This window comes from Diospyros lotus, chromosome 1, assembly GCF_014633365.1.
Source record: "Diospyros lotus cultivar Yz01 chromosome 1, ASM1463336v1, whole genome shotgun sequence".
Classification (NCBI taxonomy): Eukaryota; Viridiplantae; Streptophyta; class Magnoliopsida; order Ericales; family Ebenaceae; genus Diospyros; species Diospyros lotus.
The window spans coordinates 44,655,966-44,683,775 of NC_068338.1; the positions used below are offsets into that span (position 1 = coordinate 44,655,966).

The 27,810-nt window shown below is 38.2% G+C and overlaps 1 protein-coding gene across 1 annotated transcript; it reads right to left on the reverse strand.

Moving 5' to 3' along the window:
* Positions 1 to 581: 581 nt before the first annotated feature.
* Positions 582 to 25,798, reverse strand: LOC127813222 (RNA-binding protein 1-like). Its single transcript, XM_052354088.1, has 7 exons — positions 25,530 to 25,798; positions 6,004 to 6,128; positions 5,648 to 5,885; positions 5,506 to 5,567; positions 5,308 to 5,389; positions 971 to 1,090; positions 582 to 874 (listed from the first exon to the last, which is right to left on the reverse strand). The coding sequence occupies exons 1-6, from the start codon at positions 25,621 to 25,623 to the stop codon at positions 987 to 989; spliced, it is 705 nt and encodes a 234-aa protein (XP_052210048.1). The 5' UTR covers positions 25,624 to 25,798; the 3' UTR covers positions 582 to 874; positions 971 to 986.
* Positions 25,799 to 27,810: the final 2,012 nt, after the last annotated feature.

The following is a 27,810-nucleotide window of genomic DNA, read 5'->3' on the forward strand; positions in this document are numbered from 1 at the left end:
AAAAAATCATACAAATACAAAAATAGTGCACATAAATCATGGTGAATCTATTGTCATTTTTAAAACCCAAATCCAAATCAAAATCAAAATCTAAGAACAAAGAAATTTATGATAACACCCACTAAAATATATTACGGCACATTGTCGGTTTCATGTGTAGCGAAAGCAACGAGTTAAGAGCTATGTTCACAACCTTGTCGAGGGTTCATCTTATCAGTGGGGCGGAGGTTGGAACTTACTTTGGCTTACCGATCAAAGTACAAATCGCAGTTGCAGACATAAATACTTTTACAACAATTAACAATAATTAGCAAGTAAAGAAGCATTCCTAGCAATCCAAACATACAACCGTTCTGAGTATTACAAGCACCTACGCACAAAATAACGCTTCTGATGGGGAGTATCTGCAAAGGCTAAAAATTAATACACCCAGGCCACTGCGTTTATAATTTATCATCACACATTCTATTATTAGTATAACAAGAAAACATCAGTTTCATAAACAAAATCAACCTCCGGGGGCCTTCTATGCTGCCTATCTTGCAATTGCTCTTTTTAGTCACAAATCAAACATCAAAACAAGAAATCTTAATCAAAAGACATTTATGAAAGCATAGCGATGTTTAGCTCTCAGTCTAAATGTGATATGTAACATTACCATTGCCATACACTAATTGTGTCCAACAGAAGTTCAAAGTCAATTAAAAACCAACACCCCGAAACTTGAGAAACCAACTCCTAATTACTAAAAGTTCACCGAGTTCATACTTAACCTAAAAAGTCGCCAATGCAGAGAGATGCAACTCCCCAAAGCCACAAACAAGGCTGTTGATTAGTTTCTTGCAACCATGGAACTCCCAGAATTGAGCAGGTCCTACACAAAAGTGTCGTCCACAACTTAGCTTGATTTGCTGTTCAAAATAAACTTTCAAAAGCAAAGGGTCTAACACACGGAAATAGTATTTCTCACCTGTAAAACTGCACAATTATCGCTTGCCACGGTGCCCACCACCTGACCTCGCACCAGGGTAGCGAGCAAATTGCAGCCTTAAACTGGCTGAGTCCCGATCATGCTCATCAAATTTATAACCTGCAAAATTGAGTTTCACTATTTTCTGCTGAGCATCTTCTCATGCCTTTTCTAAACCACAAACAAGTAATCAGTAGAAGGTGGGATTAGATGTGCAGTATCCCTTCAAGCTAACACAAAAATTTGATTGCACAAGATGTTTATATTCTTTTCCCAGTACCCCAAGGATGCAATTGCACGCCCACCACATATTTTCAGGTCAGGTAAGAAGATGTGTAAGATGTCATGTTATCAAAGACCATGGGTAAAACCAAAGAATCGAATGTCCCACTGCAAGCTTAAAAGAACCCTAGCATTTGCTTGGTGTTCTGCCAATGAACCCCAACCTGTCAGCCAGACACAGGTGGTATTTTCATTTTTTTAAAATTTTACTAAAATGAGAGAGGAGAGAGGAGAGAGATATTATAGGGGTGAAATAGTCATTTTTCTACCTTATTTTTAACAGCAGGGAGGTCCCCATAATTATGCCAAACCTCAGGGGTGGTTAGGCTACTTTATTCAAATACAAAATTAAAAATGAGATTACCTATATTGGGGTTAGAGTGGAATCTATTAAAGATAAGTTGAACAAGCCCAGTCTAAGACAGTTCAGTCCTATGAGACGAAAACAAATAGGCAGTCATGTAAAGGAGTGGATGGAATGCAAGAAGTTTATAACAAGAAGGTAGAGGAAGACTAAAGAAACTTGGTAGAAAGCTCATTGGCATGACACAAGACATAATAGCCTTATAAATCATATGGTTATAAATAGAAAATAACTAGAGTTAGAATATATATAGTTCTCACCTTCTACTAGATTAAGCCTTGGTGTTGTCATTATCTGTTGTTCCAGACTCCAATGCATGGTTGTCAAAGGCTCAAGGTGTACTGAGGTGTACTGAGGGGCAAGCCTAGATGTGAGGGACAAGGTGTAGGCACAATCCTTTTGGATGAAAGGTGCATATTTATAAGATAGATAATAGGGTGCTTTTATTGTTTTCTCAATTTTTTAAATTTTTTTCCCCTAGTTATTACTAGTTAGCTCTTAAAAAGTCCATCAAAAACTTTAAAAAAGAAATTATGACATAGGTCCTCAGGGTGAGGTATGCGCCTTAGAGCCTAGGTGTGCCTTAAGCATGCTTTTGACAACTATGCTCCAGTGTGAGTGGGAATTTATTGTCCAATTCTCTGCACATTCATATTGAAGAGTATGAAAATATTACATTATTTGGTAGAAAAAGTTAACTTCTCAGCCTTTTGACCAAAATCCTGTCCCCACACTAAGTTTATTTACATTGTAACTCCCAAGTCTTGTATGTGGACAGGCCTCTGAAGTACAGGCCTGCTTGTGTGAATATCAGACCATCAATTAGAAGGTTGGCTTATAACCATTTATTTTTATGCACGGGCTTGGCTCCTCAAGCAGTTGTCCCTATAAGATTTGACAACAAGAATGTTTTAACATGTTAAAAATTATGAATTTTAAATTTCAATTCAGACTTAAACCAAATTGGTCCATTGGTTTAGTTCTTCAGTTGTGGATCCATTTTCCAAGAACTGCCTTAGATCAATTCAGTTCTGGGTTTGCTTGAACCCAAAATGATCCATGCACCACTAATTGGTCAGCAGCAACCCATAAAAATTAAACTGAGATTTATAACCATAGTGAAAGGTAAGATAAGGAAAAGTAATATGAGAAATAAACTTCAAAGGGCAGCACTTGGCTCTCTGGTGTAGGCCTGTAAAACGGAACCTAATCAGGTCAGAACTAAGAATCCATATCCAAACCGTTATTGTAGTTAGTGGATGGAAAGTAGAACTGGATAGCAGTAGAGTCAATGCTTTTCTATCAGAACAATAGAGTGTGGAATTCCATGCAATTTCCCATAATCTCGTACCAAAGTTGTATACATCCAAACCCTTCCAATCAACGCGATGGACAATACCAAAGAAACTTGCCCCGATTCTCTCTTTCAGAACCAGATCACTCCATGGTGCATCCAATTCTTCCACCTCCAGTGAAAGGTCTTGAGTTGGTTTAGTTGAAACAATTTGACCTTTCTAGACAAACCTAAAATCACCTTGGACTGTAATGTCCTTCAGATCAGAAATGCCTACAAATGGCTGAACCTCTCCATGACCAAGTACAGGGAGATGCTTTAAAGGGAGAGGATCTTTGACTGTGTTCAATGAGTTTGTGACAGAGATAGGGTCATATGATTTGAACATATTCAAATCCCCATCATGAACATCTTTGCTGCTTCTTGAACTAGGCATCTTGCTGTGTTGATCTGCAGGTTGCTTAGGACATGTCATATCAACAGCATCATCATCAATACCTTCCGGAATTTGATCAGCTTTCTCCTTTGACAGAAAGTCCTCCAGCAAGTTGAATTGCGGATTTCTATGAGTCACTCCATTTCTTGGCAGGAGTGGAACTGATCTTTCTTTAGAAAGAAAATCAGAAGGAAGGCTTACTTGATACAATTTCGAAAACATCAACATAAATTCATCTTACCTCCTATGAATTCCATCCACAGAGGTCTCCAATTTTTTGTCCAACATGTGGATCACCTCCAATTATGTCATTCAGGTACCATCCGCCATGGTTTCAAAATTTGTAGACATAGGTTGCAATCTGAGAACCAAACGCTCTGATACCAATTGACAGGAACCCAGTCCTAACTTATGGTTTTCTTCGGAGATAGAATTGAAATGTAGGGAGAAATAGAGCAAAATAAGGGAGAAACAGACAAAATAATAGAGGGAAGCAGAGAAATGAGGGAGAAACAAACAAAATAGGGAGAGAATTGGAGAGAAAGAGAGAAACTGGAATTCTAATAATTATGATATGATGATCTTGACACTGTGGGTTATAGCTTTATATATAAAGCTATCCAACAGTTTTTATAGAGTGGTTACCACAACTCCACTACAGATAACTGCTCCTACCACTGCTCCGCTACAAATAACTACTCCTACCATTACTCTGCTACAGTTAAATACTCCTAATTCATAACTGTAAGAAATAACTACAACTGCTCCTAATTCTCTGGCTCCTGACATGCAGCACTTGGCTCTCTGGAGTAGGCCTATAAAACAGAACCTAATCAGGTCAAAACTAAGAAATCCATACCCAAACCGTTATTGTATATGTAATCGAATATGTATTTAGTAACAGACTCATAATAGATCGGAACTGGGTCTGGCCTGGATCTAGACCAAACCTGTTGACAAGTTCATCATCACAATTGCCAAGATATAGAGAGAGAAGTCCATTATCATGGAGAGAGATCAAGAGAGGTGAGTGACATTGTAGAATCTGAAGCTGTAGATTACAAATTATATATATACATATATATATATAGAGAGAGAGAGAGAGAGGGCGGGAGAGAGAGGCAGCAAGACATTAGGATTTAACTTTAAATGAAATGGGTTTGAGATGGGAGACAATGACAATCAGCTTCTTTTAATGGCTTTGAGTCTTTGAGATGGCCTGGTCACAATGGGTTGGACAATCTCTTTTAATCATTTATATTTTTTGTTTTTTTGTTTTTTATGCATAATATATATTTTTATATTTAATTTTAAAAAAGTCAAGATCCTAATCAGATAAGAACTAATAAATTCATATCTGAAGATTCCGAACCATGTATTATATCTGCAATTAAAATTGAAACTGAGTCTGGGTAATCGGATACACACACACACACACCCCTATAATACCATACTCTAAATAAATGGATCAGAACTGGATTGGTTCCCGAGTAGATCCAGTCCATTTACAAGCCTACTCCGGTGTTAGGAAAAAGTTATTTTCCTAACTACACAATGAACATTCTTAGATAGAAGTGACTTATTGAGGGTGTCATATTTGTGCATGAAAAGTATTCAAATGTGTGATATATCAATTATGAGCAAGGGTTATTATAAATAGCTGACTACATCCTCCACACATTACCACCACAGATTATGTGACAACCATTCATTTTCCCATTTAGATCATCTTGACAAACATAAGAGGTATCATTGAAAGTGAAACTATCACCCTGTGCCAGGAAGTGAATCATCAAAGCATCAGGTGGTATGCATCAAACTTAGCTAAAGAAGCAACATAAACTAAAAAAGTCATGAAAATACAAGAGGAAGGATATCACAGCAGATATTGCTAGAATTTTGGCGAACAACATAAAAGATTCTTAACACTTGGAATGAAAACAGTTTGCCAATCAAGTCACCTTGCAAGGCATCCATAGCAGTGGCAGCATGCGCTGGACTCACAAAATCAACAAAACAGAGTACCAAAGGATCACCTCCAGACTGCAATTACCATAACCAGCACATTAATGAGGAAATAATACCCAATGATCAGGCTATTGTAGAGTAAAAAAAATATTAAACATTGATTAACAAATGAAACAAGATGGGAAATTTACATGTCTTGATTCCTTGGTCACAAGTCTCACTTCTTTATATCCCACAAAAGGACGAAATATATCTGCAACCCAAGTTAAGGTACAAAGCTGCAAGCTTGAAATATAAAGCAATAAAAGAATCAAGTCAGTTATGAAAGGATACGAGAAACCTCCCTTCTTGTACAGTTTGCAGGCAGGCCCTCCACAAAAAGTGTGCTGCTAGCATCTGGAGGTAGGGGAAGCTCAGACCTGCCACTTCCCATTCCTAAGGGACGAGCTTTTGATGTCCCCATTGGATCTTGGGCCCCGATATCAATCATGCGTGGGTCCTCTATAGGACGACTACTTAGTCCAGTGCTCAAAGGTCTAGCAGAATCTCCCCCACCATACGATGAAAGTTGCTGGCATATCAAACCATAGCCTCAGAACTAAAGAACAACTATTGGTACTCAACTTAAAAATGAATTACCCTTTTTTTTTAATTTTTTGACAAGTAGAACACGAGTGAATTATATTTACCGCGCCACGTAAATAACGATCATAAGATGCTCCAATGGCATCTGTATCTCTAATTACACGGTGTGTTCCTGCCCTTTCATCTCCATGAGTATAGTAGCCAGGCAACTCATTACCACCAGGAAGATCTGCAATGTCACAGAAAAATCAAAAAAAAAAAAAATTGGAGAGTTGAAGAAAGAAAGAAACAGAAAGAAGCAAGATACATAACCATATAATGTAAATCAAAATTCAATTCTGCAAAGGTCCAAACATCAGAAACTGAGGAGCGTCTTTAAATACTTTCCTTAATTGCACCACCACTTCAAAGAAAAAGACAAAAAAAGTATCTTTGTTATATTATATTACTGCCTCCATATAGCTCACTGAATTTTTTAGCAGCCAAATACTAATAGCCATAACTAATGACTCCTAATCAGTAATCAGCTTGTTGAAATTCCTGACAATGAATGGATGAGTATTCCCATTAGAAACTAATACCCTCAATGTCTTCCCCCAAATCTAATTGAATTTCGTCATGCTTTTGTTAAGTCAATCACTCACGTAATACAAGCATATATATATATATATATATATAAAGAGAGAGAGAGAGACCGTTATAGTATTAATACTGAACTGTACCACATATATTATTAGAATAAATTAATAATACACATTGTTGTCAAATCAATAAACATATCGTAAATTGGAAGATCAATTTCCGAACTGTGAATTGAATCATCATAAGATACAATAACAATTTGATAAAGAACCTAGAAAATATATACTCTAAAAGATGTTTATACCCATAACATGAAGAAAATATTCAAAATAGTAATTTTAACCCGAGGTAAACAAAATTGATATCATTTATGGCATTAAAATAAGGCACCAAGGACTCCAAAATTAAACCATAAGTCTTACGAAAGTCATAAACTCAAACATCATAAGATTTCTTGGACAGAAAGCACTCAGCAGCAAGCTACATGGCTGGACAAAGAGCAAGACTGTTCATATGCTGCAAATTTTTTAGTTTTTGACCCAAAAGACCCTATTTGAGACCTAAATTTTACTAACCCTAAACTCCCAATAAGACTGTTCACAGCAGGTTAAGGAACAAAAACAAATATATATATATATATATGAAGAAAACTGAGTTGTTACACATTTGGGCCACATAGACCCAACCGGGTCTGTCACAACACGACTGCAGAATTCAACTGCTCCAGTCTTTTTTTTAAATGACTGAATTGTGGGATTCACCCAGAATGTCTTGTATCTTACTATACATGTTATTCAGGTTGTGATTCAACACAAAATCCAATTCACTCTTTGGTTTGTATCTATAAGGATAAGTATTGAACTGACTCGTATGATATGTATCACATACATGTGATACTAAAAACACTGACAATGCATATTATAAAAATATGTATAACTATACTAAAATTCTATATAAAATGACATTATATAAGCATATTAAATATAACTTCAAAATCAAAGAAACCATACTATGCAACACAAATATGTGTTTACAAACGCATAAAAAGTGAAAACATCACTACTTTCAAGAGTATTGTCACAAGCAGTTAGTTATTTTCTATTTTTTATTTTCTGTAGATTGTACTAATTTGCAGAAGAGTAGTTATTGCCTTTATTTTCAGATTAGTGTCAGTTATGGAGTAATTAAAGAGCAGTTACCTGTAGTGGAGAACTGGTAACTGCTTTGTAAAGATTGTGAATACCTTATATATAAAGCTATACACCTCTTGGCTGAGATTATGGATGGAAGATAATTAAAGTTCTCTCTTTCCCTCTCTAATTCTCCCTTACTCTTTCTCTCTCTCTATTTCTCCCTATTTGCTTTCTATTTCTCCTTCATATCTACCAGTTTGACCCCTTATTCTGTCTGATCCTCCCCAATTTCTATCTATTTCTCCAATTCTTGCAATTCTATCTTCAAGGAAATCACAAGTTAGGGTGTTATGTTAGTTGAATAATTGGGCTAATGTAATAGGCTGTAAACATCGATTTCGTGGGCTGAGGCCTGTGTAAATAAAGGCAACGGATAAGCATAGCTGGAGGAATGTTCCAGCATGTTACCGGGCAAGTTGTAAAGCAAGTGGGGAGGGCATAACCGCTTTTGGCGCCCATTTAGGCCATAGATCAGTATAAAAGGAACCGATCTACGCCTCTACCCCTATGTTGAATGAAATCTGAAAATTAGTTTCTCTCTCAAACTCTCTCTCCCTCTCAATTCTCGTTCCCTCTTTCTCTCTATTTCTTTCAATTCTCCCTTTCCCTCCTCTCGCCTTTCCCAATCGATCGAGACTCTTTTGTCAGATCAAGAATCTAACAAATTGGTATCAGAGCAGCCTTCTTGGCCAGCGTTTCCGAGGGTTGAGACACAATGGCTGACGGTACTCGCATGAAACAAATGGAGATACAGATCCAACAGGTCATCGCTACGATAACCGAGGTGCAACAGCGAGTAGGAAATATGGAGGATGCGATCGAAGCTGTGGATAAGAAGTTGGAAGTGGTGGCGGATCGGTTGAGGGGAGATATGCACAACCAAATCCGAGAAGAGATGCGAGAGCATAGCAACGTGGTGAGAGATCAGATGTAGCAATTCATGCTGATGTTCTCAAACCAGGCGCAGGTAAGAATATCCCCAAACTTTCCCCCTCGGGAGCAATTGGATCCCATACTCCCATGAATTGGAAAGAGCCATAGGGCGATGGGATCGTCGAAATTAGGGGGTGAACTGGGGGGAATAGGAGAAGGAGTAATGGCCAGGAGGCAGGGAGTAGTGGTCAACTCCGGTCACTCTAATTTTGCAGTGCCTAAATTAGAGCTACGAATGTTTGATGAGACTAACCCAAGGTGGTGGACCCGGTGCTATGAGAAGCTATTCAATATACATCAAGTGGCCGAGGATCAGAGAGTTAACCTGGCCGCATCATACCTAAATGATGTAGGGGATATATGGTTTCAAGGTTGGTCTAGAGTAAGAGATGGCTACAATTGGGGAGAATTTGTTAGGGGACTTTGTGAGTGGTTTGGTGAACGAAGGACGGTAGACATTGTTGAAGAATTCAACAAACTGAAGCAACTCGGGATGGTTCAAGATTATCAGCTCAAATTTGAAGAGTTGAAGTCGCTTATGCTTCACAGAAACCCCTACTTAACAGAGGATTATTTTGTGTCGAGTTTCATCAGTGGATTGAGCAAGGATCTTAGATCCATGGTGAAGATGATGAGATCGAGATCAGTGCAGGAAGCAACAGAAGATGCACTGTTACAAGAATTAACTGTTGAGACATTAATGAAGAAGTAGAGGGGAAGGAGCAGGGGGATGAATCCAGGAATGATGTTGTCTAGAGGCAGAATGTAGAACAAAGAAAATTTTAGAGCAGGAACAGGGGTGAAGTACCTGACTAATACCCCCCATGACTCAAACTTGCCTCAAGGCATATCATCTCAGGGGTTGGGGTGGGAACAGACCCCAAGAAGATTGAAGCCATTGTTGCCTGGCCAAAACCTACAAGCATCAAAGCCTTGAGAGGGTTCCTAAGACTTATAGGGTACTACAGAAAATTTGCAAGAAATTATGGGACAATAAGTAAGCCTTTAATGGAGATGCTGAAAAAGGACAGCTTTAAATGGAGCCCGTAAGCAGAGGAAGCTTTTGAGCAACTTAAAAAGGCATTAAGTGAAGTTCCGATGCTAGGCCTACCTGCTTTCAGCAAGCCATTTGTGTTGGAGACTAATGCCAGCAACCATGGAAACGGGGCAGTTCCTTTCCAGGAGGGCAGACCATTGGCTTTCCTAAGCCAATCCCAGGCTCTCAAACACCAAGGCCTTAACATATACGAGAAGGAACTAATGACAGTCCTAATGGCAGTAGAAAAGTGGCAACACTACCTGGAAGGAGGAAAATTTATGATAAAAATGGGCCATGAAAGCCTCAAGTTCTTGCTATAACAGAGGTTGCACACCCAATTACAGAAGAAATGCATGGTCAAATTTATGGGATTGGATTATGTAATCCAATTTAGGATAGGGAAAGAATATTGCAGCAAATGCCTTATCTTGCTGTCAAGAAAAGGGAGCCTATGAAGCCATTTCAGCAATAGTCCCAAATTGATTACAAGAAGTGACTGACAGTTACCAACAAGGGGAAAGGGCCAAAGGCTTATTAGAACAGCTAAGTGTGGATACCAATAGTAGACCAGGCTATTCATTAAACAATAGAGTGATCCGATACAAAGGAAGACTAGTTATCGGGGACAATGAAGCACTGAAGAACAAGATCCTACATGCACTCTATGAGTCCCCCATCGGAGGACACTCTGGCATTCAGAATACCTACCGGAGGGTACAACAGGTATTCTTTTGGCCTCAACTAAAAAAAATATGTTTGGGACTATGTGATGAGGTGTGATGTGTGCAGAAAGTGTAAACATGAGACAGTGGCACATCTGGGCTTTCTACAACCCCTACCATTACTAAATCAGGTATGGACTAATATCACTATGGATTTTATAGAAGGGCTCCCCCGATCAGAGGAGAAGGACTGCATTATGGTAATGGTAGATAGGTTTTCAAAATTTAGCCACTTTATTGGGTTATCCCACCCGTACACAGCTCAAGAAGTAGCAAGGATATTCATGGATAGTGTGGTGAAGTTGCATGGCATCCCACAATCCACAGTTTCAGACAAAGATCGAATATTCACTAGCATATTCTGGAAAGAATTGACGAGGTTGTTGGGCACTAAACTATTGATGTCAACGGTCTATCACCCTAAAACAGACGGCCAAGCAGAAAGGGTGAACCAATCGCTAGAGCTATACTTAGATGTTTTAGTTTCCTATAGCCTAAGGGATGGCACAAATGGTTAGCAGTGGCCCAATGGTGGTACAACTCAACTTTCCATAGCTCCATCCGAATGACACCATTTGAGGCTCTTTATGGCTACAAACCAAGGCTCCTACCAACCCTGGTCAAACACTCTACAGTGGTTGTTGTAGGTACTTAATTGCAACAAAGACAAGAAATGATGAGACTAGTGAAAACAGAGTTGGCCAAAGCACAAAATCGAATGAAGCATATGGCTGATAAGAAACGAAGTGAACGAGTATTCTCAATGGGGGATGAAGTCTACCTAAAGCTAAGCCCACAACACCTCAAAGCCTTATCCCAACAGCCAATTTCCAAGCTCAGCCCTCGGTACTATGGGCCATTTCCAATAGTAGAGAAAATTGGGGTCGTAGCCAACAAGTTGCACCTACCGAAGGGAACACAAATGCACCCGGTGTTCCACGTCTCCCTCCTCAAGAAAGCCATCGACACACAACACTGCAACCCCTCACTGCCTCCCATGACCCAAGAAGAAAAGAAGGATGTCATGCCTGCAGCCATCTTGGACAGAAGAGTGATTCGCAGAAATGGAGCCCCCCTCATCCAAGTCCTAGTCTAGTGGTCATCCCTCCATGAGGACAACAACACTTGGGAGTACCTCCCAAACCTTCTCCGACAATTTCCAAACTCTGCCAGCCTACTACATATTTCTTGAGGACAAGAAATGCTTTAAGGGGAAGGGATTGTTATGTTAGTTGAATAATTGGGCCAATGTAATAGGCTGTAAACATCGATTTTGTGGGCTGAGGCAGGTGTAAAAAAAGGCCACGAATAAGCATAGCTGGAGGAATGTTCCAGCATATTACCGGGCAAGTTGTAAAGCAAGTGGGGAGGGCATAACCGCTTTTGGCGCCCATTTAGGCCATAGAACAGTATAAAAGGAATTGATCTACGCCTCTACCCCTATGTTGAATGAAATCTGGAAATTAATTTCCCTCTCAAACTCTCTCTCCCTCTCAATTCTTGTTCCCTCTTTCTCTCTATTTCTTTCACTTCTCCCTTTCCCTCCTCTCGAATTTCCCAATCGATCGAGAATTTCTTGTCAGATCAGGAATCTGACATAAGGCCAAGATTGACGCAGCGTATAGCGCGTGTGAAAAAAAACACACCAAAATAAACCCAATTAGAATCCAACTAGAATCCTAATAGAAATAAATCCTAAGTAAAAGTCAACTAGAATCCTAATAAAAATAAAATCCAACATGAAGTAGAATCCTAAATCAAGTAGAAACATGAAGTCGAATCCTAAATCAAGTAGAATTCTAAAACTTAAGAAGTATTAAAATATTGTTCTGACGTGGTCAGGTCGACTTTGGGTCGGGTCTTGATTGGTGACCACATCAAAGGTCCTGACAAATTGGTATCAAAGCAGTCCGGTTCTCAGCTGGATTTAGGCATTTCCGACCAGATTTTTAAAGGTGAGAAGGACAAGCTGAATTCTGGAAGAATATCATAGGCAATTACCAAGTTACTGGAAGCAGTCACAGTCGCTGTCAAAGTGAAGTTAAAAGAATTGGACTGAGGAAATGGCAGAAGGGACCCGCATGACCACTAACACCAACACTGCCACCCAAGAAGTTGTGCAATCACTGGAGAAAGAAGTGGCTACCATCAACCAAGAGCTGGATGAGATTTTGATTTAGTTTTCAAAGAAGTTTCAGGTTAGTATTCCAGTTGAATAATTTTCTAAGGAATACTATGATTCCTTAAAATGAGAAGTTTCAGAAGGAGATGCACAAGATAACTATCTCGAAAGTTCTGATCATGGGATGATTGATTCAAACAATTAATCATCAAGATTGAAAGATGTTAATAGAGAAGTTCTTGAGATTGAGAAAGAACGTTCTAATAATATTGTGTGATAAGTTTGCCTCGAGTCAATTCCTAAAAGATCAATGAAGGCAATTGTAATAATCGACTAATGTTTAGATAAGCGGTTTTAATTTTGTTCCAACTGTAATTTAGTTAAATTTGGGGGTTAAACCGGCAATATCTAATTTCGGTAATTATATTGGGATGTTCGCCCTCTTAGTCTATAAATAAGGGGGCAAGGGGTTAGCTAAGAGACATAATTCATTTTCTGTGCGAGTAATGTTTCTGTTTCGTTCTAAGAGGAAAGGCTAGAAATGAGAGAGAGTCATTTGTAATCTTGGTGAGCGATTGAGGGTGTACTCGGGTATTGTTGTACTGATCTGTTTTCAATAAAGTAAGGCTGCCCTCAAGAGGATTCTAAAGCTAGATGTAGGGTTGTCCTAAGGGACAATCTGAACCAGGATAAATCGGTGTTAAGTCGTGTGGTTTGATTTCTTGTTCCTATTTCTGATTCAATTTATCATTCTATTGTTCAGTTTCTATTCTTTCTTCATTAACGATCCGTGAGGGTGTATGCAGTTGAGAGAGGCAATAATTCATCTAAAGAACCCTAGGTTAACAACTTGGTATTAGAGCCGATCTTTAGGATCAAGAAAGCAAAAGATTTTTTTTTGTTTTTTTATTTCCTGTCATAGAAATAGTATAAAAAATGTCTGCCACTAGATATAATATTAAAAAATTTGATGGCCAAAATGATTTTGGCCTTTGGAAAATGAAAATGAGGGCTTTGCTAGGGGATTTAGGATTGGAAGAAGCATTAGATGGGGAAAAGAAAATGCCTGGAACCTATTTGGAAGATCAGAAGAAGGAAATCATTAAGAAAGCCTATAATATGTTAATCTTGAGTTTAGGGGATAAGGTACTGCGAGAGATGTCTAAAATGAAAACCGCAGCAGAGCTTTGGCTCAAATTCGAAAGCCTTTACATAACCAAGACCCTATCAAGCCGATTGTATTTAAAGGCTAAGTTCTTTACCTTCAAAATGAATAAAGGTCAAAGGTTACAAGATCACATTGACAATTTTAATAAATTGTGTCCAGATCTAGAAAATATAGATGTTAAATATGATGATGAGGATAAGGCATTAGTCTTGTTACATTATCTCCCAAAATCATGAGACTTTTGTAGATATATTAAAACATGGCAGGGACACCCTAACCCAAGATGATGTAATGGGAGCATTGAACTCAAAGGAATTGCAGCATAGGGTAGAAGGAAAGAGCTCAGATGGGGATGTGTTATCAGTTAGGTATAGACCTGATAAGAGGGGCCCTAGGCAAAGGAGAAGATCTAGGCCAAAATCCAAGAATGATAGGAGAATTATAAAATGTTATAATTGCCATGAGGAAGGACATATTAAGAGAAATTGTCCTAATAAAAAGAAGGATTTCCTAGATAAGCCTAAGTCTGAAATTTCCTCATCTATTTGTGAATATGATTATAATAGTGTCGATGCACTTGTAGTGTCTGAAAATATAGATAAATATGTATGGATACTAGATTCGGGGTGCTCTTTTCACATGTTAACCCATAGGCAATGGTTCTTGAATTTTAAATAAATAAAAGGGGGTGAGGTGTTGTTAGGGAATAATCATGAATGTAGGATTAAAGTCATAGGAGATATAAAGATCAAACTGCATGATGGGTCTATTAAAACATTGAATTCTGTAAGATATGTTCCTAATTTAAAAAGAAATTTAATTTCCCTTGGGATGAGCGCCCTTGCGCGGCCCCCCGTGCTCGTGCCCTCGATTACGCCTACGGAGATGGTGGAGTCCTATGGGTGTCTACAGGCTCTCTAATAAGCATAAGAGCAATCCTAAATAATGGAATCTATGTGCTGCAAGCCTCCACAGTGTGTGGAGAAGCTGCAGCCACTGAGGTAAAAGCCTATGATAAGACAAGGCTTTGGCATTTTAGGATAGCTTATCTAAGCAAGGAATATTAGATAAATGTGAAACTTACAGATTTGGGAAATCAACTAAGGTAAAATTCTCCAAAACTGCCACACATTCATCTAAAGCACCTTTAGACTATATACACTCTGATTTGTGGGGTCCTGCCCAAACATTAACTCATGGTGGAGATGGGTATTTCCTATCAACTATAGATGAATATGACCTTAATAAAAGGATGAATAGGACCTTGCTAGAGAGGGTTAGATGCATGATTTTTCATGCTAAATTACCCAAAACTTTTTGGGGAGAAGTTATAAATACAACAACCTATATTATAAACTTATCTCCCTCACCTCCTATAGGATTTAAGACCCCATATGAAATGTGGATTGGACATAAGCCTAGCTTGGACCACTTAAGAGTGTTTGGGTGCTTGGCTCATGTCCATGTCAAGCAAGGGAAGCTTGAACCAAGGGCTGAAAGATGTCTGTTTATAGGATATCCTTCTGGTGTAAAAGGGTACAAATTGTGGAGTCTAAAATCAGGCTTACCTAGGACAATAATATCTAGGGAAATGAAGGGAATACTAAAGCAGTGGAAGTTGAACATCAACTAGGACCTTCAGAAAATGTCTTAGATAGCCCTATAAACCTAAATCCAGAAGAAGAGATGCTTGAAAATACAATAGACAGTCCTATAGGTCAGGATTCAGATTATAGTAGAGAGAGAGAAGAGCCATCTAGCATAGAAATTGAGTAAGACCATGAGAGGTATAATGTTGCAAGAGATAGGCAGAGAAGAACCGTGAGACCTCCAGTTAGGTATGGGTATTCAGATTTAGTATCCTATGCACTTTCAAGTGTAATAGAAGAAGTTGGTGAGGAGCCTCTTACATTTGAAGAGGCAATGCACTCTAAAGACTCCAAGAAATGGCAAGCTGCCATGCAATCCGAGATGGAGTCCCTTATAAAAAATGAGATTTGGATGTTAATAGATAAACCCTTAGGGAAGAGGGTTGTAGGCTGTAAATGGCTATTCAAGATTAAGGAAGGTGTTGGGAAAGAAGATAAGACTAGATATAAGGCTAGGTTAGTGGCTAGGGGCTTCACTCAAGTGCCCAGGATAGATTTTAATGAAGTATTCTCACCGGTGGTGAGGAATACCTCAATTAGGATCTTGTTAGCCATAACAGCAAACTTAGATTTAATTCTTGATCAAATGGATGTCACCACAGCCTTTTTACATGGAGAGTTAGAGGAAAATATTCTTATGAAATAGCCTAAGGGAATTGAGGTTAGAGGGAAAAGAGAGCAAGTATGCTTGCTTAGGAAGTCTCTCTATGGCTTGAAGCAGTCCCCTAGACAATAGTATAAGAAATTTGACTCCTTTATGATAGTCCAAGGGTTTAAAAGAATGCATGTGATAGCTGTGTTTATTTCAAGCATATGCCTAGTAAGATCTCAATATATCTTCTCCTATATGTAGATGATATGCTGATTGCTAGTCAATCAGCCATAGAAATCCAAAACTTAAAGCTGAGATTGAGATAAGCCTTTAAAATGAAAGAATTAGGAGAAGCTAGAAAGATATTGAGCATAGAAATTAGGAAAAATAAGCAGCATAGACAGCTTATCCTATCCCAAAAGGCATACCTTAGCAAGTTAATTAAGAAGTTTAATACGATGGATGCAAAGGAGGTTTCAGTCCCCTTTGCACAGCACTTTAAACTCCCCCATGAGCTAGTGAAGCAAACATGAAAGAAATGAGTAAGATTCCTTACTCAAATGCAGTGAGCAGCCTAATGTACAGAATGATCTGTACAAGACCGGATTTGGCCCATACTATGAGTGTATCTAGCAGATTTATGGCCAATCCGGGTAGGGCACACTGGGATGCTGTGAAATGGACATTTAGATATGTAAAAGGAACATTGGATATGGCATTGGTTTATGGTGGAGCAAAACTAGAAGAAGAACCTTGCATTTTAGGGTATTCGGATACTGATTATGCAGCAAACATCAATAGGAGGAGATACTCAACCGGATATGTATTTCAGCTATGGAATTCTACCATTAGTTGGAAGACCAACCTGCAGCCCATGGTGTCTTTATCCACCACTGAGACTGAATACATTGTTGTTACGGAAGCAATCAAGGAAGGTCTTTGGTTAAAAGGTATTGTGGGTGAACTCCTAGGAAAAAATGTTAAGGCTGAGTTAAGATGTGATAGCCAATGTGCAATCCACTTAACTAAGAATCAATTCCACCATGAAAGAACCAAACATATTGATGTTAGGTATCATTTCATTAGGGAGATCCTTGAGAAGGAGGAAGTAGACCTAATTAAAGTTGCTGGAGAAAATAATGCAACTAATATATTTACCAAACCAGTTCTTTTGTCCAAATTACAGCATTGTTTGAATATAATGAATGTTTGTTGTGTTAAGTGATCAGGTTCAACATGCAGTCCCGGAGAAGATCAGGATCAGCTCTGGCAGATGGATTGAACTCAAGGCAAATGGTGGAGTATTGTGATAAGTTTGCCTCGAGTCAGTTCCTAAAAGATTAGTTAAGGCAATTGCTAATGTTTAGATAAGTGGTTTTAATTTTGTTCCAACTGTAATTTAGTTAAGTTTGGGGGTTAAACCGGTAATATCTAATTCCAAAAATTATATTGGGATGTTCGCCCTCCTAGTCTATAAATAAGGGGGCAGGGGGTTAGCCGAGAGACAGAATTCATTTTCTGTGCAAGTACTGCTTTTGTTTCATTTTGAGAGGAAAGGCTAGAGAAAAGAGATAGTCCTTTGTAATCTCGGTGAGCGATTGAGGGTGTACTCGGGTATTGCTGTACTGATCTGTTTTAAATAAAGTAAGGCTGCTCTCGGAAGGATTCTAAGGCTGGATGTAGGGTTGTCCCAAGGGGCAATCTAAACCAGGATAAACCGGTGTTCAGTTGTGTGGTTAGATTTCTTGTTCCTATTTCTGATTCAATTTATCATTCTGTTTGTTCAGTTTCTGTTCTTTCTTCATTAACAATCCGTGATAGTGTATGCAGTTGAGAGAGGCAACAATTCATCTAAAGATTAAATTCTAAAGAACCCTAGGTTAACATACTACTTCTTTGCCTTTGGTTCTGGAAAAGGCTGAGGGGTCCATAGCTTTGGTTCAAGTAGGCATCAAACAGGTTAAGATAATTCCAGCAAGAGAATATCTTACTGCTGTTTTTGTTTTTGATCTTGACCAATATGACAGTCTTGTTGTCATTCCAAGTGGTGTAGACCAGTTTCTGGAGCTAGTTTTGGCAGAGAAGGTTGCTGCAGAAATACTTACTGCTAAAACCAACTCGCATGATTACTACATGAAGGTCAAGAATTCTACACCCTACAGTGTAGGAAGGATGAATAGGATGAAGAAGTGAGGCCAAGTGTTGAGATTTCTTGGGGACAAAAAATCTTTTAAGGGAGAGGGAATGTCACGACCAGCTAGCTATTTTCTATTTTTTATTTTCTGTAGATTGTATTAATTTGTAGAAGAGTACTTATTGCGTTTATTTTCATATTAGTGTCAGTATCAGTAATGGAGTAATTAAGGAGCAGTTACCTTTAGGGGAGAAGTAATAACTACTCTATAAAGATTGTGAATAGCTTATACATAAAGCTATACACCTCTTGGCCGAGATCATGGATAGATGATAATTAAAGATTTCTTTTTCCCTCTGCAACTCTCCTTTACTCTCTCTCTCTCTCTCTCAGTTCTCTCTATCTGTTTCTCCCAATTTGTTGTCTGTTTCCCCCTTATTCTGTCTTATCCTCCCCCATTTCAATTTCTCCTATTCTTGCAATTCTATCTTCAAGAAAATCACAAGTTAGGGCCAGGGTCCTGACAAGCATGCCTTAAACAAACAATTTAACTCAATAAAGTAATAATAAAATTATGCTTCCAAATCAACATAATAAGTCATTCGACATTAACAACAATCTAATAGGAAGGGAAGATACAAAGAGAGCAATAAGGAAAGAGATAAAGAGAGCAAGATAGAGGGAGTAAGCAGGGAGGAGAAAGAGAGAGAAAGACTGTCAATGGCTGTGACCAACAAAATGAGACGATGCTACATGGCATGGCAAGAGCCATCTGTAAAGTGTAGAGCAAGACAACTAATGAGAGGTGAAGCAAGACAGATGGGCTTTTGCAAGTGATTTTTCAAGTTAGGCTGCAAAATTGGGAGAGAGAATTAAGCATTGAAGATTGTCTCAAGTTAGTGATAGGATTTTTGTGCAGTTGTTTATATGCGGTTAAATGGTTAGTTGATAGGCGTTGGGCCTCAAGTGTAATTAGTTCAAAGTTTAGGGGTCAAACTGTAAATATCAATTATGTGCCTAGGAAACTTCACTGTTGTCTATAAATAAGGCAGTGAGGGCTAGGGGTTAAGAGGCCGCATGTTCTCTTTCTGTTTTTCATGAGAGCTTTGAGAGTGGAAGGCTATATGTGTGTGTAAGTAGTCTTTGTACATTCTTGGGAGAGGCTTGTATAGTGAGAGAGAAAGAGTGGAGTTGTTGTACTGATCATCTATCAAATAAAGAGGCTGTGCTCGAGTTTGAAGGCTGGATGTAGGGCTGATTCAAGTCGGCCTGAACCAGGATAATCTTTGTCTCCTTGTGTGGTTTGATGTTTTCATTTCTTGTTCTGTTCTTGCGTTAAATTTTTGTTCTTTAGTATATGGTTGTGTTGTGGTATGTTGGTCGGGTGAGCTGTGAGTGTGTTGTGAGGTGTTTGAGTGGTTTCTTGGGTGATTAAAGGCTGCCAGTGTTCCCAATTTCTAACAATTTGGTATCAGAGCCAGGTCTCTCATCAAGATCCATCAAGAACTTAGAATTTCACCCCATACTCGCAGGAATGGCTTCTATAGCCTTTGCCGCACGGTATGATGTGAAGAAGCTTGATGGCCAAAACGTTTTTGGCCTATGGAGGATGAAGATGAGAGCTTTATTGGGGAATCTTAGACCGGAGGAAGCCCTAGAGGCTAGAATGCCTATGCCCGAAAACCCTATCCGAAGTCCAGAAAAAGGAAATCAGGGATAGGAGGATAGAAACCATCAAAGAGTTTTTTAACACCCTTATTCTAAGTCTAGAAGATAAAAGTCTTGCAGGAGGTGTCAAAGAAGACAACCGTGAAGGATCTTTGGGATAGACTAGAGACACTTTACATGTTTAGAACCCAGTCCAAGCAACTGTACCAAAGATTTTCAACACAAGGTAGAGTCCCAAAATCTGCCATAGAAGCCTTGGCAGTGAACTCTAGAACAGGAAGAAGAGATCCTAGGTTTAAAGGTAGGTCTCGGTCTAAGTCTAGGAATGGCAAGAAAGTGATTAAATGCTTTCATTGCCATGAAGAAGGGCATATGAAGAAGAATTGCCCAAACAGGAAGAAAGAACCAGCCCTGAATGTTCAAACACCATGTGTGGTTTTGGCTATGAGAGTGCGGATGTCCTAGTCTTTCTAGGTATGCAGTAAAAATAGCACAGGTCCTAGGGTCATAGTTATTAGGCGCGCGCCTGGGCTGAGGCGAGGCGGTTTCTGCAAGGCGCACGCCTTGCAAGGTGAGGCGCTGAGGCGCGCCTCATGAAAACGGCGCCTGCATCCTGCCTGCATCATTTCTTTCTCTCCTCTCCAGCATCCCCTCTTCTCAGTTTCAGCATGTATACATCACTACTTATTTACATTTCTTTAGTTTAAGTAAATGTCCACATTTTCTTTTATTTATATTTTACCTTCCATTTACTTTAATACATAAATGTAAATAAGAAAGTACCCCCCATTTGGATTCAATAAAAATATCTAAAAAATCAAAATCCATAACAATAAGAAAATAGAATTTTGATTTTAGTACAAATTCAGGATTTAGCGATTTTACCACCCCCAAAATACATACCTACTATTTCTTGAAAAATTCATTAAAAATCATTTTAACAACAATGAATATTAACTATCAAAATACCGGGAGTTAGTTTTTCAAAATGAAAACATTTTCTTATATGTCTCCTTATAATGCCCTAATCTTCCAGACTTAGAAAAAATGCGCTAATCTTCCAAACCTAGAAAAATAGCATTTTTCAAAATGAAAGCATTTTCTTGATTGTGGACTTGTAGTGTTTATTGATTGTGGAGAATACTAAAGCTATTCCAAAATGTCCTCCATCAATAAAACAAGAGATTGGAGAGTACATGCAAAAGAAGAAAAATAACAAGGAATCAAGGATGAGCAAAATATGGCACCGTAAGATGATGATTTTCAATTTGGTGAAGGGTATGATGATGATGATGATTAAAACTTCTTTATTAATTGTGGACTTGTAGTGTTTATATGTTTGTTTAGAACTTTGCACGACGGTTGGTACTTGTTTGAGTTTGAGACTTTAAGTTTGAACTTTGATGATGTTTCTAGTTTAGAAATTGTATGATGAATGAATTAACTTTGATGTTGTTAGTTTAGAATTTGAAGATAATGAAACATTAATGATATGCATGTGTTATTATTGATAATTTGATAGTTTTTTATGATTTTACAAGATTTTTAGTTTTTTTTCGCAAAGGCGCGCCTCGCCTCGTGCGCCTCGCGCCTCAGGCTCCAGGACCCTTTGCGCCTCGCGCCTTTCAGAACTATGCCTAGGGTTAGGGTGTAATTCTCATAGGAAATGGGTATTTACCCATAGAGACATGGTGGAGGGGGAAATGGTTTGTCTAGGCATCAAACTAAGGCCAAGATAATTGGAGATGTGAGAATAGGAAGCATGGTGGAGCTGTTCCAGAATATTAAAAGCTGTAAAATATGTCCCTGTTTTTAATAGAAAGCCTAATGTCCTTAGGAATAATTAGATAGTGAGAATTGGAGTCCTAAGAAGTTGCAAGGATCTCTTAGAGAGATGGTAGCAACCCTCAAGAATGGAGGTTATATGGTGCATGCTTGCATTTATATGTGGATAAGCTGCAGCCACTAAAAGATAGCCTATGATAAGGTTAGGCTGTGTCATTTGTTGAGGATGGCTCACAATGGTGAGCAAGGACTAGGAAAGGTATCTAAAGCTAGGGATATCAGGGGAAGGGAAAATTTGCAGGTATATAGGAATAGAATCCATGTAGTTTTGGCTAGGTCTCCAAAGGTAGAAGTCTCCAAAATCAGTAAATCCCATTAGAAATCAGTTTCTAGGATGTTTGGGGAACCTATCTAAGCCTTGTCTCATGGTGGAGCTAGGTGAAGTGAACCTAGTGGTGATGATGTGTCCCTAAGGAATTCCCAAGCGTATATGAGCTTGCTGGAATTTAGGAAGCTTGCTGGAAATTGCTTCTGGTGTGGAAGGTTAGGTGTAGTAGAGTTGTGGAATAGGTATGCCTAGGTCTCCTAAAGCTAGGGTTCTTACCTATGAGGGAAAACTCTACTAATAGGACATGGAATTAGTTAATTCCAAGGCCAAGGGATGGAATTTGGAATGCTGGCCAGCAAGGAGAATCCTTTAGGATGTCCTAAACTAACCTATGAACCAGGGTATAGCAATAGGGAAATCTGGAAAATGGTTTGATCAGATTCATTGTGTAAGCTTGGGCTAGATTGTGAGAGGGAGGAATCTAGTATAGCTTTGGCTCTTGCATTGAGGGTCCTTGTGAACAGTGAGGGGAAAAGGGTGTGTGCAAGGGTTGTCTTGTATGGTGAAGCCCATGGTTGATCAAAATTTGGATTAAGCAAGGAAATGGAAGGAGAATCACCTTGTAGGTAATTAGCAAGGGAATAGAAGGTCTAGTGTTGCCTAGGATGGGTAAAAGATAGAACCACAAGTAATCTACCAGTGAGGTATGGAATGTTGGGTTTGAAGGATGCTTAGGCTCAGGTTTGAATGCTAAGGAGCAGGCTGGAAAATAGAACCTCTTGTACAAGAAGAGGTGATGCACTCTTGTCCAAATGGATGGCATGGAGCCATGTAAATTTGGGGAAAAATGAAGCTTGGACTTTTAAGTGGTATATCCCTTAGGTTAAAGGGGTGGAGTGCTGTGAAGTGGCTATTTGAGAATTAAGGAAGGTGCTGGAAATGGGGAAAAGTCTAGGAAAAATGCTAGACAAATGGCCATTGATTAAAGCAGCACATGAAGGCTTAATTTGGATCAAATAGGTATCGCTAACAACCATTATCCATGTGGAAACTAAGAGAAAAGTGATCTTATAGTATAGCCAAGGAATAAGAGGCTAGAGGGAAAGGTAAGCAAGGATTGGTTGCTTAGAAGGTCTCTCTAGGTATAAGATATGATAGTAGTTCCTTCGGTAAGATATAAGATTGGAAGAGTCCAAAAAGGTTAAAATTGAGTGCATAGGAAAGCTGTGAATATTCCAGTGGTATGCTTAGTATATTGATGGGCAGCTTTATTGGTATTTTCTCCAAAAATAAAACTCTCAAGGTGTAGCTGAGTGTTTAGATCAGTGTTTGAGAGTGTGGGAGGAAGGATAAGCTGGGAAATACTAAGGCATAGAGATTGGAGTAGAGTTTGGACAGCTTAAGGCAGCCTAGGTTACCCTAATTGTAAGCATATCTTAGTAGACTGGTAGGTAGAGATGAGCAGTCCTGTTTGTTTGAAGCAAACATTAGAGGAATAACAGTGGTAAAGCCTAATAGACCGGTTTTGGGTGCTAGGAGTAAGTCTAGCAAAGTTAAGGCCAATCCGGGTAGGGTTCACTGTGTTGTGATGCTGTATAAATGTTTGGACACTTTGGATTAATGAGTAACATCATGTATGGATTTGGTTTATGGTGGATTGTGCCTAGCTGGAAATTATGCATTTAGGGTGTATATGTTGCATTTTGTATGCAGCAGGAACCCTAAAATATAGTCTAGGTAGGAGGAGTTGAAACAGCCAATGGCAGTCCAATTGGCTTAGTCCTTAGTCCCACCATGAAGTATATCAATCATATTGATGTTAGGAATGTATTCATTAGGAAGACCCTTGAGGAGGTAGATAATTCTAATGAGAGTTGCAGGTTTAGTTAAGTGCAGCTGAAAGTATTGTCCTAGGTGATCCATTGGTGAAATTTACAGCATTGTTTTTGATTCTCTTAATGTTTGTTGATTGATTTGATGATCAGGTTATCATGCGGGAAACCAAAGGAAGAGCAAGCCAAAAAAGTCTTTGATGGATGAAGATGGAAGGTATCACACTCAAGACAATGGTGGAGATTTGTTGAAGATTGTCTCAAGTTAGTGATAGGATTTTTGTGCAGTTGTTTATATGCGGTTAAATGGTTAGTTGATAGGCGTTGGGCCTCGAGTGTAATTAGTTCAAAGTTTAGGGGTCAAACTGTAAATATCAATTATGTGCCTAGGAAATTTCACTATTGTCTATAAATAAGGCAGTGAGGGCTAGGGGTTAAGAGGCCGCATGTTCTCTTTCTGTTTTTCATGAGAGCTTTGAGAGTGGAAGGCTATATGTGTGTGTAAGTAGTCTTTGTACATTCTTGGGAGAGGCTTGTATCATGAGAGAGAAAGAGTGGAGTTGTTGTATTGATCATCTATCAAATAAAGAGGCTGTGCTCGGGTTTGAAGGCTGGATGTAGGGCTGATTCAAGTCGGCCTGAACCAGGATAATCTTTGTCTCCTTGTGTGGTTTGATGTTTTCATTTCTTGTTTTGTTCTTGAGTTAAATTTCTGTTCTTTAGTATATGGTTGTGTTGTGGTATGATGGCCGGGTGAGCTGTGAGTGTGTTGTGAGGTGTTTGAGTGGTTTCTTCAGTGATTAAAGGCCGCCAGTGTTCCCAATTTCTAACAAGGGGTTATTCTGTTTGTTGAGGCCTTGAAGGGGTTGGGAAAATCACAGATGAGCAGCTGATTTGGGAAGAAGATAAAGGGTATCAGAGTACGGCTGCAATGCCAGTTTTAAGCAATATCAATTTAAGACTGTTAAGCTCCTCGTGAGAGGAAGAAAAAAGTCAAAAAGTAAACCCCAGCCAACTAGCTCTACTTGGAGCCCACGAAGATGAAAGAGAAAAGAACAACGGAAAAATGTTTTATTTGGTTTAACAGATAAAATTAAGAAAAATGAGAACAAGATACTTTCCATTATTTGATTTGGGGAAAAAAAAAAAAGGAAAGAAACCAAACATAACAATTGTTTTGCCAATAGAATAGGGGCAGACACCCCGAACTTCAAAAAAATTTCTATATACCCCCCCAAATCTTCTAAAATTTTCCTATCTAGTTAGTATGTGGCATAGTCAAATTCCAGTGTGCACTGAAATGCTTGTCCTTGTTTGTGCATGAGGTAAAATGTTAACTACAACGTAAATATAGACATATTTTAGATGATTCATACATGCCCCCTACTCCCTTTTATTTATATATTAACTCTATGGCCCCTCCAACAATGAATGTCACCCTCGGTCCCTGCAGTTGAAGATACAACAAAGGAAAAATAAGATCGAAAATGACATTCTCTTGCTTCTCAGTCCTTATTCACTTCTTGTTATTCCACCATAGAGCCAAGCAGTAAAATAAGTAAATATGTTGAAAGTTCCGTTCTTCTCTATTTCCCACCTCAAATTCCAAACAGACTCAAGTCCAAGAAAGCTGTTTCAAACAACAGTACAATTTTCTAACTCATAATCCCAATCATCGACCAACCAAAGAGAACGAGACCTTCAAACTTACTTGGTAATGAAACCAAGAATCATACAACAAAACCCTAAGAATACCTAATAACAAGATTTCATCAAAACTACTAGCTTGAATACAAAACCCTAATCACTCTACCAACATTGGCGCGACATAGGCAAACATAAACAGAATCACATACACAGAGAGAGCGAGATTAAAAAGGTACCATATTCAGCACGAGGTCGCTTCCCGACGAGAGAGTGAAGAGCCGGCGGTGGCTGCTGCCTACTTTCAGCATATCTCCAGTAAGCATCCGCCATTTTTATGCAATTCTGGGAGAGAGAGAGAGAGAGAGAGAGAGAGAGAGAGAGAGAGAAGAAGAAGAAGAAGAAGTAATTTGAACGGTGAGGAACAGTGAGGTCTGATGTTCTGAAAATGAAAGCGTAGCCCTTTCCTTCTGTGTTGCAACTTGCAAATCGGTCGATCGGGGGTGGTAGTTCTCGATGAAAGAAATTAAATTTCCCCCGGTGCCCTTCTTGTTTCAGTTTATTACAGAATGTCTCTTCCTTGTGGCCTCGGAATAAGACGGTTTGGAAATCTCCCCGCTGGCTTTTTTTTTTTTTTTCTTTTTTTTTAATGTGTCTTTCATTCTCGAGATATAATTTTAAAGCATGAGATATTTTTAAAAATATAAATGATTTTTTTAATTTTACAAATTTTGTTACTAAATCTCGTCTTAGCTAATTCTAGTTAAATTTTGTTTAACTCTTTATCTAATTAGTAACCATTCCCATAAAATATATTTCTCTTTTATATCCTTCAACCGATGACATTATCAACTTTTTATATTTTTTTTCATTTATTTCTTTCTCATACCAAACAATCGACAATCCTTAAAACTTGAATCTTAACAATTTGCATTGCCAGGGTATCAAAGCAAATAAGAAAGACGAAAAAGATGTCGAGGAAAACCTAATTTATGATGTGGTCATTGTATTGTTGCTCTCACATATTATTTTTGTGTCATTTTTTGTAAAATCATTCCATTTCAATCCAATCCAGTTTGAACTTTCATTTCCTTTCAAAATTTTCCTTTTGTCATTTCCATCTCAAGAGAAATTACTAGCTAAAGCATATTAAGATTTCAACAATTGGGTTTTTCCAAAGGTTTTGATTGAAGTTAAATCAACTCCAATAAGCTAAGGGTGAAACCAGTATAGAAAAAGAAAAATATCACATATAAGAGATTAATATAATCTTATCTCAAAATAGTATGTCTTATTAAGAACCAAAGCCCCATATTTATAAGTATAAATTAGGGTTGTAAGAGTACAATAGTCATTCATTAATAATTTACAACATTCCCCTTAAATGACTATTCTATACAACAACTATTTCATTAAAAACCTCATTCGGAAAAAATCTGAATGAAAAAAAAAACTATCAAACTAAGGAAAATAGTACAAATAAGTTATAAAATAATTTGAAGTGTCAATGTGCTCCCTCATTAAAACATTGCCAAGAAAACCCAGTGGGACAAAACTTGAGCGAAGGAAAAATAGTACAGTTACTTTCTTTATTGTTGATCACTTGAGATATTTGAGTCGGCGCATTCTAATTCTATGTACCAATTTCTTGAATATAGATGTTGGCAATGCTTTGGGAATAAATTAACCATATTGGCATTTGAGCGAATCTGTTGAACATCAATGTCACCACTCTTTTGAACCTCATGTGTGTAAAAAAAATTGGAGAAATATGTTTTGTCTTGTCCCAATTGATATAGTCTAATTTGAATTGTGTAATAAAAACTACATTATTTTCATACAATATTATTAGGCTATTTTTCATTAAAGCTAATTCGCATGATGCTTGGATATGATGGGTCATGTTCCTTAACCATACACATTCTCGTGAATTGCAATAATTTCAAAATGATTTGAAGATGTTGTTGTCAATGTCTACTTCACATATCTCTAAGATATAGTTATTCCTCCACGCGTAAACACATATCTTGCTTATGATTTAACTTTACGTAGATCCAAAATATAACTTACATCTGCATATCCCACTAAAGAATATTCATATTTTTTTGAATAAAAGAATCTCACATCATTAATACATTTCAAATATCGAATAATGTGCTTAACACCATTCAAATGTTTATTAATAGGTGCAGAGATATATCTTACAAAGAGATTTACAAAAGAAAACTATATTTTGTCAAGTGCAATTTGTTAGATACGTCAATGCTCCAATTGCACTAAGATATGGTACTTCACGACCAATAAGATATTTCTCATCCTTAAGTGGGCAAAATGGATATTTTTTCACGTCGAGTGATCTAACGACCATAGGTGATGCCAATGGACGTGTTTTATTCATATAAAGTGTTTTAAAACTTTTTATGTATGCAAAGATTGATGAACAAACAATTCTTTAGGAAAATGTTCAATTTACAAACGAATATATAATTTGGTTTTCCCTAGTCTTTCATCTCTGATTCA